The 18,071-nt window shown below is 38.3% G+C and overlaps 1 protein-coding gene across 18 annotated transcripts in view; it reads left to right on the top strand.

Moving 5' to 3' along the window:
• The window catches only part of ESRRG (estrogen related receptor gamma), a 372,225-nt gene that overhangs the window by 248,849 nt on the left and 105,305 nt on the right, over positions 1–18,071 (top strand). For all 18 annotated transcript variants that reach the window (XM_059841044.1, XM_059841041.1, XM_059841045.1 and 15 more), the window contains 2 exons: positions 545–960; positions 12,723–12,839. In XM_059841044.1, coding sequence (XP_059697027.1) covers positions 558–960; positions 12,723–12,839 — 520 coding nt within the window. In that variant the 5' untranslated portion in view covers positions 545–557. The remainder of the gene's footprint in view (positions 1–544; positions 961–12,722; positions 12,840–18,071) is intronic.

Below are 18,071 nucleotides of genomic sequence, written 5' to 3' on the forward strand. Positions count from 1 at the left end.
TAAAGCAATATTAATGAAGGAAAAAAAGATAGCAAGGGACCTGCTCTTCAGTTCTTGAATCGGATCAATAGATAATGGATATGTGTTTTAGTTAAGTGTCTTGACAAATATTAATTTCAGAGCAGAGCATTTTTGTGATCATACTTGAAAATATTTGTTTCTGATAATGGTGGAATTTACAGAAAGAAAGTATAGGTGGAAAAATGAAGACATTTAATATCCAAGCCATCTAATAGGAATTATAATTTTTTTTTTACTTGCTTGATGACAAAATCAGAATTTAGAGCTGGTGTGAAGTTGACATGTAGCCTAGAGGGCAGGTGGAGGGGACCACAGAAGGATTTGGTCTCTTTAAAGTTTTTGTTTACTGCCTGTCTGGAGCGTTGACAAAGCTCTGTCATGCCCTTATGCTGATTACCTTCATGTAGAACAAGAAGTATTGACTAATGAATGAATGATGTGCAGTCCCTAACCCTTCCAGAGCAGCCTTAAAGAGCACTGTCTTTAATACACACATTCTTCTTTCTCTCTCTCCCCTCTGCAGGCTTCTCTGCAGAATGTCAAGCAAAGATCGACACATTGATTCCAGCTGTTCGTCGTACATCAAGACGGAACCGTCGAGCCCCGCCTCTCTGACGGACAGCATCAACCACCACAGCCCCGGTGGCTCCTCCGACGCCAGCGGGAGCTACAGTTCCACCATGAATGGCCATCAGAACGGGCTGGACTCGCCTCCCCTCTACCCCTCGGCCACAGGGCTGGGGGGCAACGGGCCGGTCAGGAAACGCTACGATGACTGCTCCAGTACCATTGCCGAAGACTCGCAGACCAAGTGTGAATATATGCTGAACTCGATGCCCAAAAGACTCTGTTTGGTGTGCGGTGACATTGCATCAGGGTACCACTACGGAGTGGCCTCCTGCGAGGCCTGCAAGGCTTTCTTCAAGAGGACAATTCAAGGTTGGTTTATTTGTTAATCTTGCTTTCTTTTGCTCAGAATGAAAATGTATGGTCTTTGGCTGAAGCCTGTTAGGACTTCAGACCGTGCCTTTTCATTCTTCGTACTGCTTGCTCCTACAGGTGTTGCTCTTGAAGAAGCCCCTTTGGGCTTCTTTGGGAGCTCTATCTGTCCTATCACATTTAGCCCAATGCCATGTTTATTTTGGTTCCAAAAAATGGAAAAATGCTGGAGCTTACCAGTGGATGTTCAGATTTGTTTTCTCTGAGAGTTTGTCTGGATTCCCGTAAATGGTTGTTGCAAAGAAAGTGGAGCATTTTCTGAAGGTGTCATGGAGGCCTCTTGAACACTCCCTGTGGCTGGCACACGGGATTGTGCTTGTGTGTTGCTCCTAGATACACCACTACTGTACTTTAATTGCTACAGAAATCTAGTTTATGTTTGTTAAAGAACCAGTGCATGTGAAATTGGAACAAAAATGCGGTGGTGTAGTGCTTTGTGCATATTGGGGTATTGATAACTGGTCTTTCACCCACTATATACAGTGGCCTTAGATGAGTTTGTCAAATAACTGTAAGATCACGTTCTAAGGAGAGTAAGTTGGCAGCTTTTGGTCTCTGCTCAGTATTTTTTACTAATCTGCTCTTGATACCTATTACAAATATGCCACATATTTTGGCATAAATTAGTACAAATGGGAGAATTTGCATGACTGCTTCTTCTAGCTTCAGAACCTATGGAGACAAAATAACCTTCTACTTTGATTTAGATATCATCCGTTCAAGTAAAATTGAAGGTGCTTTATTTAAAGAACATGAGGCCAAGCTTGGCCTGTGCAGGAATATAGTGTCACATTAAATTAAACTCAGACTTCAGAGACTAAAATTAGGTTGCTAAGTCCAAATTTAAGCTCCTCAATAAAACCTGCTTGATTTTCATACATGTTGAGCACCTGAAATTCTTAGGAAAGGCAATGCAATCTGGTGATATACTTTTCTTTTTAAGAATGAACTTAAAGTGAGCTTCAGTTTGTAATTTCACATAACTCCAAATTAAAAAACATTTTGTCTTAAGTATAGTGCTTCCATATTTAATGTAAAATTAGTAAGTAAAATTAATGAATGTTTTTTGATTTATATATTGCTGAGGCAGTGGCCATTTTATTCTTCTCTCTTCCATTTTGCTGCTGGGGAGATTTGGGCCTTTTACCAGCATGAAGTGCCCATTTTATGAGTGGCATACAGGTGCTAAAAAGAAACATTATACTTCACTTGTTCTAATGGATCTGAATGTTACAGCGTTGCAACCAGTAAACAAAGATTCCTAGTGGTGGCCTGGGTTTATATGTAAAATAAGCACACATACAGAGACAGTTTGCTCATTTCGAGTCTCTGTATTGGAAGAAGTAAAAAGAAGAATTGGAAAAAGTAAAAGAAGAGGTAGGTGATTTCACTTGACCTTCAAGAACATTTTCAGAAAAGCTCAAAAAATGTTTCTACTGAAGCAGTTTGTGTTTTGTGGTTGCTAAACTTCAAGCACCAATTTCAACTAGCAACTCTGTTTTTATAAATGGTCTTTAATTGTTGTGTAATAGCTGTCCTACAGGACTGAATTGATGCACGATTATTTTAGTTGCATTTTGAGCACCAAAAAAACTGCTACAGAAACAAAAACTGATTGAGTATTGACTTCTGGCAGTAATAGGCAACCTGCAATTTTACACCACACCACAGACAAAGTTTCTGGGCATGGGAGCACAAGGCAGAGACGTCATCCTCCAGATTAGCAACCTGGACTTGGCCACGCAGCTCAAGTTAGAACTGGCAGCTGTGCAAAAAGTCTCGGTGTGGTTAGAGCACGAGCTGCATCAGCAGGTGACAGTGCTGTGAAGACAAAAAAAAAATGCAGCAGGGCAAAACCAAGCATTGAAAAGAAAGGCCATAATGAAGAAACTAAGAATAGGAAGTACGTTACCCATCATAATGTCATGGCAGCATCTTTAGCAGTGATCCTGACTAAATGGCACAAATACTGAGAGTTTTCAGGTACCATCCAAAATAATGGAAGCTACTTGGGTGAATCAAACCAAGGGTTTTGGTAGGTGACAGAATGTATATAAGAAAAAGGTGCTTCTTCATGATTTGAATGGGAAAATTCTACCTTTAGGCTTGCATGAAGAATAATTCCCCTGAGGTTTTTTGTTCTAATTGATAGAATTTAGTTCCAGTGCTCTCGAGGTCATTCTTCCCTGCACTGTTTCATTTCCTTGTTCATATCATGTTCCTTCTCTCTCTCTCTGCTCATTTTTTAAAATTAGTTTGCTGATGCATTACTGCAAATAGGAAAACAGGAAAACAGAAATAAATGCAACAGGCTTTGAAATACAGAATAGAAAACCAGATGCCTGAAGTGTCAAATATTGTAACTGTGCATATGTAGGGATAACATGTTTCAGCTCAAAGAATTGCTTATTTTAAATGCTAATAGCTTAATTGTGATGGGTACTTTATTATAGATTAAATGAAAAAGAACATATGACTTCCCAAACCTTTGTTGATCATTCATCAATTTACTAAATTAGGTCAGACTTGTAGATCCTCAGTGCTATTCCTGTTGAAGTCATGGGCACAACTGCCCTGACTTCAGGGAGAGGAAGGCTGAGCTGATAAAGTCAGATTATGAGGCACATCCTGTGTTCATGTAAGGCCTGATGTCCTTTCCACTGAGGCAATGGGAGTCTTTCCATTCCAGAGGAGTCTCTTGAGGTCTCAGTAGGTGGAGGCCCCAGGCAGTTGCTCAGAGAGCCAGCACAGTTATTTGTGCACCACCAGCATCTCACACAAGACAGAAGCCTCACAGGGCACCTAGCAGCTCCTACACAAGGCAAATACCACTTTATGTAGAGTATACACCTGTTTTTAAGGGCCATGGAGGTTGTCATTCCCTTTCCAATTTAGCAGTGTAGTCTAAAAAACATCCATTCCTGCCTCCTGGCATCAATTCCTGCTCATTTCCTGAAACATTAAGAAATAAATTAACATTATTTTGATGTATAAGAAGGAGTAATTTTGTCTTTTTAGAATATATATTTTTAACATAGCCCAAAAATACGTTTGCAGTTTTGGTAAAGGGTATATAATTATGATAAAAATCAATAATATTAGAAAAATATTGAAACAAGCAATTTCCTGGCTAAAAGAAAATGAGAGAGAACAAACCCACCAAAAAAGAGCTCAATATATAAAATTGATGTCTTCTTAGGTCATAGTAGAATGCAGTGATGTTCTGCCCCTTTTGTGAGATACAGGGTATGGAAGAACTGGATGTTCTCTCTGCTCAGCCTAGCACTCACTCAGCTGCAGCTCTCAGTTTGCTTCTGGGATAATTTACATGGTGGCTGATTGCAAGTGTCTCACAGAAATACACACACAGCCAAATCTTCCCAAAATTGGCTTAACATCAGGGATAGTAGAAAATAGCAACACCTAAAAATAGTTACAGGTCTATTGATTTTTAGGGTTTCTTCACGGTTTTTGCTGTGCACTGTATTATCTTGAAAACTCTGAGCTTTCATTAAAAGAGAGAGGGGAAAAAAGGAATTTTCAGTTGTCAGCTGGGTGCAAAGTCTTGTGTTCAACACAGAGAACTGTACTTGCTAGATATTTTGTAGCGAATATTTAATGTAAATATATTTAATGTGAATATATTTCTCATCATTTTTATTTGGTCAGTTATCATATATACTAGTAAGTACACATTTTCATTAATAATATGTAAGTATTCAGAGTTCATAACTTAAACATTTCAGCAGGTGGATTGAACTGGTATTCTGGCTTTCAGGAGAGGGCTGAGATGATAGGACTTACAGGTTCAAAGACAGATTATTATCCTGTTTTATGTTAGCTTTTATCTCTCTAAAATGGCCTGCATCTAGAAGACTTTCATCCTCCCTCCTTCCAAATTGTCCAGACTGTTGTCTTTGGACTCTTTAAAACTAGCCTGAAAAGACAGACTGTAAAACCTGCACATTCCTCCTAAGGCTTCTCACAAAAGTCTCAGATCTTACTTATAATTTCCTTGGATACTGTTTGAATTTTCCCCACAAAAGCTAAGTATTTTGCATTCAGCAGTCTTTGTTCTTGAATTTTTATTTTTTGGGTTTTTGTTGTTGTTGTTGTTTATGTGTTTATTTTTTGAGAAAAAACTGCTGGATGAGCAGTAGTGAGGCATCAATGTTCTGTGTATACACAGGGTGAGTAAAGCAGTAGTTGGTAAGAAGCCCTTCAGTCAGATCCTCACTGTCTCATCACTTCATCCCTGAGAGCTGCTGCCTGTCCATGTTTCCTAACGCAAACAGGAAATACTCTGTCCTTGAAATGCTGTTGTCTTCTGCCATCTCATTTTATGCTGCTCAGCTCAGAGCCTCCAGCTCTACAGTTCTGCAGGGATGTTCCTGGTGTCTTCAAAGCCTGCCCAAACTGCTTTGTACTTTGGTCAGCTCTTTGGTTACTCAGAGTTGTTTTTAATCCCTCTAATGTTCAGGTTTTTCAGTCCTCTTTAGAGTGTTGACCCATTATTGAGCCAGTTTGAACTGTAAATGTACAAACACTTTACAGTAAATACATTTTTATTTTTCAGTCAGGAAGTTTTAATCAAGAAAGATAAGGCAATGTACTCAGATAAGGCAACATAAAGTTTGATTTGAAGTTGCGTGTAACTCAAGTGGCTTCCAAAGGGTATTTTGCATTTCTGAAAGCTGTCTTCTGTAATACATTTTTGAGGAGGAAATGAAAGAAAATTAAACAAGATTTTATGGCTTTTCAGCTTCTTTGCTGATAGGTAAGATTATTGTTGTTTTACAGAAGGGTAGGGTGGAGGCTCACATTGTGGTGCACCAGCCTGTGGACCTTGGCTCTGGTGCAAAGATGGCAGCCCTCCAGTGAGCTGAGCACTAAATGTCACCTGAATCCATCATTACCTGATTTAATCATTCACCTTCCTTATGTAAGTGAAAGTCTGTGCATCAGCACTTCTTTCAAAGAATATTTTAAGCAAGCAAAGATAGATATCTTCCCTTTTCCCCAATTTCTCTGTGCCTGTGGGCCAGCCAGACTAGCAAGCGAGCATTTTTAATTCCTTCCAACACATCTTTTTATCCTGTCATAATGTCATTGTGTAGCTATGGCAGCTAAACAAGATGAGACAATAAAATATAAACATGCTGAAATCTCAGAACCAGAGAGAAGCTTAAAAATATACAGATTGTTCTATCTTTTTTACTATCTCTGCTTTCCTTACAACCTTGAAAATTGTAATAAGCATTTAGATGATTTGGGAGTAAGAGTGAGCATCCTGATTGGTGCATGGCTGTTTTGAACCCATCAGAAATACTGCAAAAGAGATTTACAAATAGTGCTGGTACACTAGTATGTATCAATGCCAGTATAATTAGGTCTGGATCTCGTTTTGTTATAAACATCTCTGAAAGCCTCCAGCCCACTTAAAAAGCTCTGTCTTGTTTGAAACCAGAGACATGAGAAGTCTCAGCTAGCTAGTGATTTATGTTAATGTTTGTATAACTTTTAATGACCTTTTTTTCTGGTGTGAAAATGATTCAGTTTGCAGCTCTACAGACTGAGATATTCTGTGTGCTTATAAAAAACAATGACAATCCTCCATGCTATCGTAGTAGAATGTATCAAAATTGACCTAGAGAAAATACCAAAAGAGACCCAATGTAGATAGCTCAGTCTTTCTGACTTGAGCAGCTCTTAAGTGACTCCTACCAGGTAGCAGGTGATCAGTTCCCAACGTGTCTTCAAAGCATTGATTCTCTTTTAAGGTGACCTAAATGCCCTTCATTTCTTTGTGAATAACTTGAGACCAGAGGGATTCAAAGGTAGTTGGGCCCTTAGAGATTCAATACCCCCTAATATCAGTCTGATACTGAAAATCATGGTGACTTTTTATGATGCTGGAAACCAATCTACCTAAAGTTAGAGGCTGATACAAGACTGTCATGTAGTCAGACTAGTCAGCATCACCTTTACATTTTTGCTTTAAATCATCATGTTGCTTTCTAAGAATTAAAAAAAAATTAAATTGCAAGTTCTAAATACGTTTTAGTTCTGTAGCACAGTACACTGATTTCTTCCAAGCAATTCAACATAGTGACTCACTAAAAATGTACTTTTAAGCTGTTCATGTCTTTCTGTCAAACACCATGTTTAAAAACTAGCTGCTCCTCATTAGTTACTTACTCTAACAGAAAAGGCAACATAAGCAAGAGGTGAAACATAACCCTTCATACATGGTCCTGTCACCTTGAAAAAAAGATACTTGTGACATTTGGGAACCAAATTTTTACATGTTCTGTAACTCTGTTTGCACACTATTGTTTCTGAAGTCACCTGGGTGAAAAGTTGTGAATGCAATCAACTTTATGCTTAATCATCTCCAGATGACCTGTAGCAGAATTCATAGTAGGTCGGTAATTCATAGAGTTTTCTTAAAGTGTCAGGTGAATCTGTCTGAGGATTTGTCAGGAAAAACTGGGTTCAGTTATTTATGTTCAAATCTGACCTCATTCCAGCCTGACCCTACTCTGAAACCTTACCGATGAGGGTACTTTTACATGAGAAAATATTTACTCAAACTTAAATTCAGCTAAGTTTTGACTGCAAAGTCAAAAGAGAGCAGAGTCTGGAAGAACTGAAACTTTAACCTGAGAGAAAATATTTTTACTTTCTTCAGTTCAGCTTCATTAAGACCTATAAACATCAAAAAGATTTTCAAGTCTGGGACTTTGTCCTTCTATTCAGTTAGGCTGTTACTCTTGATTTCCAAGAGCTCCTCATTCTCAGGAACTATTCTTTTGCATTCTGGTTGGATTATGTATAAAGGTGTAACCTAACATAGTGAAATCACTCTCTGTGTTAGCTTAGATTCTCCTGTGTCTCTAAGAGTGCTCTTTATTAAGTCCCAGAAGCCCTATGGCTGTAATCCTGGCTACTTTCCATTTTTGGAGTTTTGATGCATAGCAATGCTCAGACAAGCAGATGTATTCCTTTTGGTCTGTCACCCAGGAAAAGAGAGCATGAAGGGGTACCTGGGATAAACCTCACTGCAGAAAGACTTAAATCCAGCTAAGCAGTAGTCTCTATGGAAAATGAGAACACTTCAGTTTTGAAATACAAGCTTTTGAAAGAAAGGTATTAAATTAGAGAATCTGAAAGAGAAACTTTGGAAGAAAAATGGAACCTTATTATACTGAAATACAGCTTCATGAACAGATTATATAACAGAAAATTATTACATTGAGGGAATGTTGGTTCATTTGGTTTTTTCCTTCTTTTTTTCTACTGAACCTACATTTCCACACAGTAAAAGTTTTGATACTGATATCTTCAGTATTCCTCTTGCTTTTTTTAGTGGCTCATGGCTATTCTTTCCAAACACCTGTTTACCCTGCAGTTAAGTCTTCCTCATAGCTTTTACTTGTCCAAAAATTTCCTGAGCATACTTCAATAGCTTGTAGAAATCCTTTAACATCTTGATGTTATAATGTCTAATATTGCAGTATGGAAAAGGAAATAAAGCTTCTGCTAGGACTTGATGTGTGTTCTATTTTTGTCTTTGTTGGTGGAAGAGAGACCCCTGTTCCAGCCTGTTTCTAGAGCCAGCTGCTCACTTGTAATATCTGGGAGGTTCTGAAGATGTTGATGACAATAACTTCTACCAAGGCAGGAGACCCTGTGCTTTCAGTGACCTCCTCTTTGCCATGGCTCTTGCTTGTCCTGCTGCCTTTAGTGTCACTGTCAGTTCTGTGCAAGAAATGGCCAAAATGGTTTTGAGAATCTTGGCTAAATCCACTCAGTTGCCTGACTTGTAAAGCCATTGAGTAAGTCCCTGTACCACAAAAATTGTTCTTTCTTCACTGCACATTCGAGTAAGATTCAGACATCATTCAAACGTGAGGTAAAACAGAAATGGTACCTGGGCCCATTTATCCTGAGCTGTGTGTAAAGATGTGACTGTCTGAAGCATGTAAAATTGGAGAGCTGGGTATACAGGGTAAGTTTTAGCAGCTCACCTGCTATCTCAGGATCAAATGGCATCATGTTTTCAGTTTTTCAGCTGTTATTGGTAAGCACAGTGTTTTAGAAGTATTTTCTCATCTTTTGGCTGAGATAGTAAAATTTCACAAATCAGTAGAAGAAGGAACTGGTATTAAATAAACATTCCTCAGTACATGAAGAAAGAAAAGGGGCTTAGGCTGGTATAAATCCCATTATATTTTTCTAGCACAGGGAAATGTGTTTGGGGAGTGAAGATTTGACATATATTTTTATTTTCAAGTGTCATACTAATTTATATTACTCAGCCCTTTAACTGCCAAACTGTAAAAGTCCATTACGCTGCTGAAAGGAATATACAAATTATCCCCTGGCACTTTAGGCAGGAGTTTTACATATATGCTGTTATTCTATCAGCCAGCTAGCTGCATGATTCTATTAAGGAGTAAGTGAGAAAATTATATTGCCTGCAAACTAATTGTACAAAAGACTCTGAAATAAGTAATCAGAGGCCAGTTCTTTCTGAAAAAACCAGCCAGGAGATATTATAAATCGCTCAATCGCTCTTGTCAGTCCAGTTTAAAGACCCCGAGCCATGTTGATTTTGTTCACTGTATAACTCAACTTCCTCTCCAGCTGTTGACAGGACTGGGCAAACTCAGCTTTTACTCTTCCTAGCTGCTCAGTTTCAGCCTCTAGCATCTTGAAGTAAGGAATTGGTAGAGATTCCTTCTGGATCTTCATCTGAAATAAAATGCAGATGTGAGTATCTTGAATGGAAATTCATATCTAGAAGTAAATAAGAAATTATGAAAGCTGTAATGACCTGGAATTTGCAGTAAATTCAGGTTTATAACAAAAGTAAATCCACTAATACTTGCAGTCTAGGTAAAATGCATTTTAGTATGATATAGATAGCCACTGCATCTACATGTGCACTGGAGAGAAAATATTAATTCCTTGAACCCTTACTGCAGTGTAGCCCTGTTCTAAAATGGTGGAACCATTTTATGAGGATCAGCTATGGTCATTGGTAAGATGTGGATTTTTGTTTCTATCCCTGTAACTCTGCTGAACTCGTTGGAGGAATTCTTTGCAGCATCTTCTAAATTCATTTTACACCACCCAAAATGAATATTGAGTGTCTGCTGTAAAATACAAGTCATTAAAGAAAAGCAGTTTAAATTGAAAGGAGATTCCCCCTGTAAGCTAAAGTATTGGAATCGAAGTGACTAGAATAATAGCTCCTTTTAGTATTCGTTAGGTGTCAAGAATTTGCAGGAAAAGTAAGTTACGCTGTGCCTGCTGCAGACTGTTGCATAGTTTGCAGAAATGTGAAATGTCAGGGTATGGATTGGAAGTGTCTGCATAATGAAATGAGCAATCTTGCATTTATCTTTCTTTCTGAGTGCTGCTTCTTGGTGTTGGCACCTGCACCTTTGTATCTTGGGACAGGATCTCTTGATACAGTGAGAGTGTTCCACCTGTCGAGGTAGAGATCTTTGCTTCCTGAAGTTCTCTGTTATAATCTTGATCTTGTTTTTGATCAAGATCATTTCTGACCTTGTGCAAAGGTATCTTTAATCTTGTTCAAAGCATTTCTGATTCCCTGTTTCTCCTTTTTTTTTTTTTTTTTTTAAGGTAGGGATGGTAAAAATTGTGAAAGCTTTGAAGGTCTTCCTGTGTAGTGGTTGGGTTGTGCCTTTCAAGAATGCCTTGTTAGAAGGAGAGGATAATGTGAATACTTTTTTAAGCTTGCCCTTACCATCATTTTCTACCTGTCCTTCCAAAAGTGTTATTTCCTAACTTTTCTAATGTGTATTGGAAAGACCTTTTGCAGGAACTGTTGTGCTAAATTCCGTACCCACCATATTCTTCAGTTTCTTAAATAGCTTTCTCCGCAGCAGCTAAGAAAGGGGAAAAGGACTAAACTGCTTTGACTTTTGTCATTAGCATTCGGGCATACCAAGATCTGTTTCACTCAGCAGCGTTGCTAACTCACTCATGCAGTAGTGTCCAGGGGAAGAAAGCCTGCAAAGGTTGTGCCAAATGTGCTGGTTGTGTTGGCAGAGTGCACGTTTTGCCATGCAGACCTCCTTTATCATAAGTACTTAACCAATTTTCAATAGATGTAAGTGGTTTAAGTATTACTTCCTGTTGAATTAGCAGTTGCTGAGCATTTGAGTCTTTGTGCAATCCTGCAATCCGCTAATGTGATATTTAATGAGGAGACATCAGTCTGGAGAAAGGTAGTCAATATAAATCAGTGTTTACGAAGTGTGATGAACTCTGAAATATTTCATCAATGCTGTGGTCCCAGGCAGACTCTATGCTAATTATTAGAACCTGTGCATGTTTCAGGGGACTTTGATGGACCCCGAGTGCAGCAAACATGGAGCAGCAAAATTGCGATTATGCTCGGACTGTCTCTGATGACAATTTATGCATTTGGTGTGATGACCTCTTGCTTCCCAAGAGGGCAATAAACAGAATGCATTTTCATTAAGATACTAATGCACTTTATCACAGGGGGAAGGGGTTAGAAAATAAAGAAATACCTTTAAAGCAAGATGTGACAGACTGATTGGGAAGATGCTTTATTTAAAAGTCAGTTTCCCAGTGTCAGTTCTGGCTGTTGCAAAGTCTGTCATACTGGATGTGGTGTTGGGCTATGGGATGCATGGCTGGGCAGATGAATAAGCTGAGCTAAGCTGTTTTATGAAAGTGCAGTGGTACCAGAGCAAAAGAGAACAGATGTTCTCGCATTTGGACTTGGATACCCAGAGATGTGATTTAAAAAAAGTAAACCGCTCTTGTATTTTACTTGATCATTTGCAAGCTTTTATTTTCTGATTTTTGAGGAGAAATAATATTAAGCAGCAGCTACAAAGAAAAAAAGAGACTGCTTTGCCCATGATGAGAAGGGCTCACATTTAAGGATCGAGCTTGTGGCAGGCCTTAAGAGGGGAATTGTGAGAAGCAGGGGCAAAGGCAAGCATCTCTTTCAGTTTTTGCTATCCTGACAGCTTGGCAGGAATGATCCTATTCCTGCTGCCTCTCAGTATAAGAACTTGGTCGAAAGTATAGGGAGAAGAGATGTCCTGGAGCAGAGATCTGGCCTGGTAGCTGTAGAACATGCTAGATGTGGTGGTAGCAGTCCCAGTGAGTCCTGCCTTATGCTCTGTGCCAGCTGTAGTGGAAGAAGGCTGAAACTCCATCGTACCTGTTATAGTTGATTATGCAATAAAGCAGTCCTCCTTTTGAATTCTAGGCAAAGAGAGACTAATGAAATTGGCTAAAAAGGAAAATAAAGAGCGCTCAGAGAAGGAGCCAAAGCCTGTGGCTTGCTACAGAAAATAAATGACAAAATGTCTTTATTCTGTCAGCAGGAATAACATAGGTGACGGATTTTCCTATGGACCATATTTGGAGTGAGACACAGACTCACATTAGTTGTGGTTTTGTTTATATTTCTTTCATATAGATGTCTAGATTAAAAAAGAAGTGTGAAAAAACTTCATCTTTTACTCAGCTATTTATTTGAGAGGCATTTCCTTTCTGTAGCACTGCTTACTCTTGGTATGTTCCAAAATGAAATACAAAGGCAATTGGATGAGTACTTTGTTGTATCTGTTGTGTTGGTTAGTCAGTGGCTCTGAGCACCTCTTCCCCTGTCTGTTCCACCACAGGTAACATAGAGTACAGCTGCCCAGCAACGAATGAATGTGAAATCACAAAGCGCAGACGCAAGTCCTGCCAAGCCTGCCGCTTCATGAAATGTCTAAAAGTTGGCATGCTGAAAGAAGGTAAGACTGACCACCTCCATCTTTATGTCTCTACAAACATTTGCTACAACTGTAGGGCAATCAGGAAAGAAGAGAGACTGGTAAGTGATCTAATCAGTTACTGCAAAGGCAATTTTCATGTATACTTGCTCTTTCTGACATCTGCTTCTAAGCTATGGAATCATGCTTTATCCACATAGAGTTCATCATCTTGTGTAGTAAAGCAAAATGCACCTCAGCATTCCACCTCCTTCAGTAAGTAACTGATAGAGTAACCATCAGAATTCTTAAAGATTTCTTTCCTCCATTCCTTATCCACTGTTACTTTGTCCCAGTTCTGGCAGAAAACCAAAACACACACTGTTCCTTCCTTTTATTCAGTCTTCATTCCATCAGGACAAATGAAAAGGGTTACTTCTAAATTAAATAAGTACTGTGTGTGTGTGTACTGAAGTTACTGTAACTACACTGGAGGAAATTTTGGCGTGCAGAAGAGGACAATCCACCCTCCAGCCTTTTTTTTTTCCTAAAAATGTCTGAGAACCACTGCCCCTCACTGTAAGTATGTATTGAATGTTTTAATTCATCAGTTACATTTTGAAGATATTGAATGCAAGAAAATATACTCAAGAAATGGTGCTGTCTTACCTGGAACCTGCTTCATCTATGTGACACAAAGAGGTGATTCCTCAAATCTTGGTTGCCTGCTATGCACTTACATTGCTGTTAATGTATGTGCAAGAATACACTTGTAAGTGCATGTATTACATGCATTATTATTTTAGGGGACTGTCACCACCAAGAAAGATGCCGTGTACTTCTGAACTAGATAAACGTTTGAAATAAAATCAGCATAGTGTTCTCTAAGTATTGTATCCAGAGGAGTGTACTTTGTGTTAAGCAACCACTTCAAAACAATCCTATTCAATTTTGCTTTGTCAGTGCTTGAAAACTCTGCTTTAATAACTGGCTGATTTTTGCAAATGGCTTGGTGGTAATGCAAAACAGGGTAAGTATGCAGCTATTGGGGTAAAAATCCAAGAAACAACATAGACCAGTGGTGAGATGATGGGCAAATTAGGCCTATCACGCACCTACAGGCATATTCTTATTGGATTATACTTACTAAGAATAAACCTTGTTCTGTGCAACTGCTTTGGCAGATGCTATGATCCTGTGAGCCAAATCCTGCTGTCCTTAGTCTTACTTGAGCAAAACTCCTGTCAGATTCGATGGAGATTTTGCCTCAGTAAGAATGGCAGGATTTGACCCTCTTTTCAGTGGTTATGGGAGAGTTCTTACTTGCCAAAATCCTCGTATAGCTGACCACTAGGAGCAGCTACTTGAAAGTGAAATGATGATGCTTAGATAAATTGTGAAAAGAAAGGGATGACTGGGCATGGCACCTTTTGAAAAGCACTGTGCTTCTCAGCATCTTTTTTTAGTAAGTTAAACCCCTGTATCACTAGTTACCTAATATACAGATATATTGAGCAACTTCTTTGAAAATGAAGCAGTGCTACCAAGGGCACATGCAGGTGAATTGTTTTAATCCTTTTCCTCTGAATTTTGAGGGCACTATTGTGCATGCATTAACATACATATATTTAAAAAATCTAGGCAGTGTGCAGCTTCTGGCACTGCAAGAGGAAGTTGTCTTCTCTGCAAATGATTAATTATCTCAGCAAATTTGTGTGCAGATTTACTCTTTCTGCATACAATTTTGTTAACTGAGATCATTTAGTTGGATAATACGTATGTACATTGTGAGTAATATTTTTTTGTTTGAATGTTCATTGTCCATGGATTCAAATCATTGCCACAAGTTTTCTTAATAAGAATTGCATGAATTTTCTACTCTAAAAGTACATACCTTTTTCTAAATGGCAAAATAACTAATTACTTTGAAAAGACAGTGTTGTTTATCTACCACCTATTATAACAACCTGCAAGAACCTGTAAGGGCATTTAATTTTTTTTCCCCTTTAGTGGCCACTTTTTAAATCATACTGATTCACAATACATTTGAAAGATTGTACTTGTAAAGATTTTTTTTTCTTGTTGGAAGGTAGTTTTGAAGCTGGATGTTGTTATTTTAACCTACAGGGAAGTCTAGGGATGACTTTTTGACTTGGACCACATCCTTTATGTACAGAATTAAGAAAGATAATGTACTGACTTCTTGCATGTGTAAAGTGGTATAAATTTATTGATTAGCACAGACTTAAAATCAGCTGAAATTATTCTTGCTGTATCTCAGTGTTTCTTTATGTACAGACAAGGATTTCAGTGCCATGCAGCATGTCAGAGATCATGCTGCAGTAAATCTATTCAAATGTAAACCTGTTCAATTCAATTACCAGTTTATAATAAAATTTGCTGCTGCAGCCTCCACGTTTGTCACAGCAGTCTCTACATGCTGATGGCACAGCATGCCTGGAAATTGACAGCCTAAATCTATTTACAAAAAAAATTTAGTTGCAGACCTGAAATAAAATCAAGTTTAAGCAGCTTTGAGAGGAGCATCACATTCCTTACAAGAACAGCACATCTGCCAGGGTGCATCTTCTCCAGAAATATTACCTTGTTTGTGGGGAGTTTCCTTGTAGAAATTTATCCTTAACAAACAGTTTAAAAGTGTAATCCAAAGTGAAACAATTATAAGATATTGTCTTCCCTTCACATTGGAAAGGACTTTACTACATTGTCATTTTGTGAATTGTCATATGAATTTCATGGTAGTAATCACAGTGCCTGGAAAAAGATTCTGAGTTTGGCTTGGCTTCTAGGGCAGGGTCTGAACACCACAAATAGCAAATGTATAGGGTGGCTTCCCTTACGACATCTGCATGTTCAATCATTTATGTGACAAGATAATGGTGTTTTTCATCAAGCATCCAGTGTTTCTGTGGGAGATCTGGTGTTAGGGTGCTGGGGCTGTGTTTTGGGGTCAAATCCTGGGAGGGAATTGGATTTCTGGTCACATAAAGTACAAGGTGAAGTAGGCATTTTCTGTACATTTTCTCATGGATCTTGGTGGGACTTAACCAGCAGCACCTAGATCAAGATTCTTAATAATTTTTAGGATGTGGGCCAGGAGCCAAAGAAGAAATGCTGCAGCAATGCCAGGCTGGGCTGGCTGGGCTGGAGTGGGATTGAGGCCCTGGCTGCATCTCCTGTTGAGTATCATCAGAAAGTTTGTACAGACTGGTCTGGAGGAACACATCATTTTGGTTTAGCCCATGGACTGTTAGTTAAAATCATGTCTGGGTCTGTGGATGGATTTTGAGGATGTTATCCTTCACACTGTAACATTCAGCAGAGGCTGATGAGCTTTTAGAGATAGGACAAATATGAGGATGTTCTGTTTTCATTTACTTTTTAAGGTGAGGTTATTAGCAGCAAAGCAGAATACATTGCACTCAAAGAAGAAAATTTACGTTTTCTATATTTAATTTTGGGTCAGTGTTACAAAAAATCAGGTTTTTTCTGATGGATTTTTCTCAATTGATTCTTCTACTGAAATGCAATTTCTTTGACTGTACTTTTATTTTGGTGAATTGTCTCAGATTCATGAGAACAGCTGAAACAACATTAACGATTCTTGTATAGTCTAGGTAGAAACTTTTCAAATGTATCCCTTGAGATTTCTTGAAATAATATTGAAATTGCTGAAAGGGTGCAGGGAGACATGAACAACAATTTGCTCTTATTTATAAATGAAGATTTTGAAGACATTCAATAGTTTTCAGTTCTGTTGGTTTAGAATCTGACTTTTAAGTTTGGCCTTTCAAACTCTTTGGAAGCCAGTGATTATTTTGCTTCAGGTGGTAGAATTAAATCTGTGCTCATGTGCAAGATTGGGTATTTTGGCTATTTCCCTTTTTATAAGCTAGTTGGATTGAGAAAAAGAAGGTGGTTTTTTTTTTGTTTTGTTTTTTTTTTTTTGTCTTCTAAGAAGAAAAATTGGATTCAAAACTACATAAGGTAGTATGGGGAATCTTGAGTAGATATTTGACTTTTTTTTTTCTATTGCTAGGTGATCTGAGTAAAATTCAACATCTAATCTTTAATTAGTGCTGTATGCCTATTAATAGTATATGTGGGACTATTTACTAGCCTATATTTGTGGTAGAAGATATTATTCCAAGTTTATTATAGGAGAGATCTTGTTCCTAAGAGCTTCCCATGTGAAATAATTCCAATGGAGGAATTACTCCAAAATAAAATCACTTTTTGTTTCAGATGCAGCATTTATATAACTGTTTTGACAAGAGGTTATTCCATATATTTTAGTTTTCTTCATAGAGGCAAGGCTTTAGCCTCAGTTTTACCTACCCCTGTATTGTAGGGAGGTTAAAAACTACAGTTCAGAGGGGAATCTGTTGAGTGGCACTAATGCAGCTTTTAGACCATCTGGAATACTCTATCCTGTTCTAGCTCTCACAGTTCTTTGCAGTACTAGTTTGTATTTCTTACAGGACTGTTAATACCAAAACATCTCCCACATATCTGTCATTTCTGGGATTTGGGTGTTTTCAGAACTTTTTATGGACTGTGTGCAGTGTCTGATCTGCATTGCTTGTTACTTCAGAAAGTCTAGTTCCTAAATGAGTGATACATGGGAAAAAAATGGAAGTTTATATGAAAAGTAAAGTATACTACAATAAAATGACATGGGTCACTTCATGTAAGTATTTTTGTATTTTCCTTGGGAATGGATGACCTTTACAAATTTTCCTCAGTCACTTGGTACCTAGATAGAATAGGCAGAGTAACAAAATTCCAGCTTAATTAGTCCTGCTATTACAAATGAGAAGCCAGATCCTCACCAAGTATTAATGGAAGCTCTTAGAGCTGTGTTAGATTGCTGCTCATTTGGCAGGTTTAGCAATCTGTGCTGTGGGGAAACCAGCAATATACCTTTTTGTGTCTGTGAATCTTCACAGTTGCTTTTACATGAGCCGTCATTCAGGCTCTAAAAATGATCAGAAACTCTCTGAGCTTTTCATCTGGCACTGCTGACTTGATGTCAGTGATGACTTGATGTGACTTCCCATCACAACAGAGCACTTTGCATGTTGTACTTGCCCTGCTCGATGAGTAGCCCTCAACACTTCTCATTCATTACTTTGCTTGGGTTTTTTGAGAATTCATCCATACCCTCAGAGAGACCTCAGCATCCCTAGGGAAATAGTAAGTCAGTAGTTAGAATCTGCTTTGTAAGAAATTCTGGACTTTTAAGTGTTTTTC

The sequence above is a fragment of the Haemorhous mexicanus genome, chromosome 3 (genome assembly GCF_027477595.1).
Source record: "Haemorhous mexicanus isolate bHaeMex1 chromosome 3, bHaeMex1.pri, whole genome shotgun sequence".
NCBI lineage: Eukaryota > Metazoa > Chordata > Aves > Passeriformes > Fringillidae > Haemorhous > Haemorhous mexicanus.